At 63.2% G+C, this 2,342-nt stretch overlaps 1 protein-coding gene across 1 annotated transcript; it reads left to right on the forward strand.

Annotated features, from left to right (window-relative positions):
- Window positions 1–215: 215 nt before the first annotated feature.
- LOC111828163 (keratin-associated protein 10-8-like) lies at window positions 216–965 on the forward strand. The gene has a single exon (XM_023763544.1). It carries the CDS (start codon window positions 216–218, stop codon window positions 963–965), a length of 750 nt encoding a protein of 249 aa, XP_023619312.1.
- The last annotated feature ends 1,377 nt before the right edge of the window (window positions 966–2,342 follow it).

Below are 2,342 nucleotides of genomic sequence, written 5' to 3' on the forward strand. Positions count from 1 at the left end.
GCAAGGACATCTCATGACAAGAGGACTGACCATAATGAAGGTGCTCACAGTGCAAACACCAACAAGGAAGGGAGGGCGTGAGCCTCCTGCGGGGACAACACAGGCACCCAGGGAGGCGTATAAAAGCTGGACAGTTCCAGCACCTCGCACACTCACTCACCTTCACCCCCTCACACACTCTTCTCCCAGCTCACCTCCAGCCCCACCGCCCCACCATGGCCGCATCTGCCCTGTCCGTCTGCTCCAGCAACCTGAGCTATGACAGCCGCGTCTGCCTGCCCGGTTCCAGTGACTCTTGCACCAACTCCTCCTGGCAGGTGGACGACTGTCCAGAGAGCTGCTGTGAGCCCTCCTGCTGCGCCCCCAGCTGCTGTGTCCCCAGCTGCTGCCAGCCCTCCTGCTGTGTCCCCAGCTGCTGCCAGCCCACCTGCTGTGTCCCCAGCTGCTGCCAGTCCACCTGCTGTGTCCCCAGCTGCTGCCAGCCCACCTGCTGTGTCCCCAGCTGCTGCCAGCCCTCTTGTTGCACCTCCTGCCCCTGCCAGCAGGCCTGCTGTGTGCCTGTCTGCTGCAAGCCCACTTGCTGCACACCTGTCTGTTGCACACCTGTCTGCTGCAAGCCCGTGTGCTGCACATCTGTCTGCTGCACACCTGTCTGCTGCAAGCCAGTGTGCTGTGTGCCCATCTGCTCTGAGACCGGCCCCTGCGCAAGCTCCTCCTGCTGCCAGCCCACCTCCTGCTGCAGACCCTCCTCCTGTGTGTCCCTCATCTGCCGCCCTGTGTGCAGGCCTGCCTGCTGTGTGCCTACCTCCTCCTGCTGTGGCCCTGCCTCCTCCTGCTGTGGCCCCACCTCCTCCTGCCAGCCCAGCTGCTGCCGCCCATCCTCCTGCATGTCCCTGCTCTGCCGCCCCCTGTGCTCCCGCCCGGCCTGCTGCGTCCCCACCTCGGCCCAGAAGTCCTGCTGCTGAGCAGCTCCATCTTCTGCCTCTGGAGCTGTTCTCCTTGCTCCTGAGCACAGTTCTCCTCTCTCAGGAGCCCCCAGAGCCCCTCTGCTCGTGCCAGACCCTCCCCCCCCCTCTGCTGGTGCCAGGCCCTCCCCTCTCCCGTCCATGGACCCACAGTCATCGCCTAATGCAGATTTGAACATGCCCCCGATCCCTTTTTGAGAAGAGAGGACCCACAAATCCCTCACTGGGTGCACTAGGGGCCCCAGGAGCCTCCTCTGCAGGACTGATGCCTTGCTTTCCATGTGACAAAAGCCAATTGCTAAATCAATAAAATGTTTGTGCCAGGAAATGTGTGTTTGTTGTCTCCTCCCCTGCACCCCTGGGCCACTCCAAATCTGGGCTCTGGGTGCTCCGTCTGGTAGGAGCCAGACAATAAAGACGCTCTCCAGTCTAAGTTCAGAGCAGCTGGACGCTCGCCTCCCTTCCCGACCCAGCGGCCCACCCTCCCCGCAGTGAGCAGCCCTCCAAGGCCGGGCCCAGGAGGCGGGTGTGGGTGCTGGAGGCTTGGACCTTGAGGGACATGGGCTCCTGCCCACATCCGTTCCCCTGCCCGTCCAGGTGAAGGGGAGTTGGGAGCAGCAGAAACCCTGTTGGTCAGGAGCTGTGTGACAGTGTCCCCTGCAGGAGGACCACCACGGCCTGGGGCAGACACGGCCGGAATCTGTGCTGGGGGCTCCGTGGGTGGGAGGACTAAGGGCAATGCTGCCCAAGAGTCCCCACAATCCGGGTGGACCCTGGGGCCCAGGACAGGGTGGACGCGCAGGCCAGGGGAGAGCCTGGAGCAGGACAGACCTGACCAGGAGCCCCCCTGCTGCTAAGCACCTAAGAAGGGAACGGATCATCTGGAGTGGGGCCTCCTCCCTGGCCAGCAGGCATGGGACAGAGGCTCAGCAGGAGGAGCGCACAGGTAGAAGGGGCTCAAACTCCCCACAGCTGGGCAAAGGGAAGCCAGCGGCAGCCCACTCCGGACGCCACCTGCTCCTCCCCTGGGCCTCCCCACCCCCTGACGGTCACACTGCAGCCACCAGCATCATGGAGGAAGAGTGGACACCGGAGACTGTGCAACGAAGGCTGGGTCTATCCTGTGGCCAGAACAAGTGCCCACGAACACAGTGGCTACAACATCGCAAATATATTGTCTCTCACAGCTCTGGGGGCCAGAGCCTACCATGGGTCTCTCTGGGCTGAAGTCAAGGCGTGGGCGGGACTGGACCCTTCTGGAGGCTCCGGAAGAATCTGTCCCTTGTCCCCTTCGGCTCCTAGAGGTCCCCTTTGCATGCTCTAAGCTGGCAGCCTAGCGTCTTGCTTCCATCTTCCCGGGGCCTCCTGTTCTGTAGC

Source organism: Myotis lucifugus, unplaced genomic scaffold, assembly GCF_000147115.1.
Source record: "Myotis lucifugus unplaced genomic scaffold, Myoluc2.0 scaffold_291, whole genome shotgun sequence".
In the NCBI taxonomy this organism is placed as follows: domain Eukaryota; kingdom Metazoa; phylum Chordata; class Mammalia; order Chiroptera; family Vespertilionidae; genus Myotis; species Myotis lucifugus.

Bases quoted from the DNA above. Each gene is read 5' to 3' on its own strand.
- LOC111828163 (XM_023763544.1), top strand. From the start codon at position 216: ATGGCCGCATCTGCCCTGTCCGTCTGCTCCAGCAACCTGAGCTATGAC.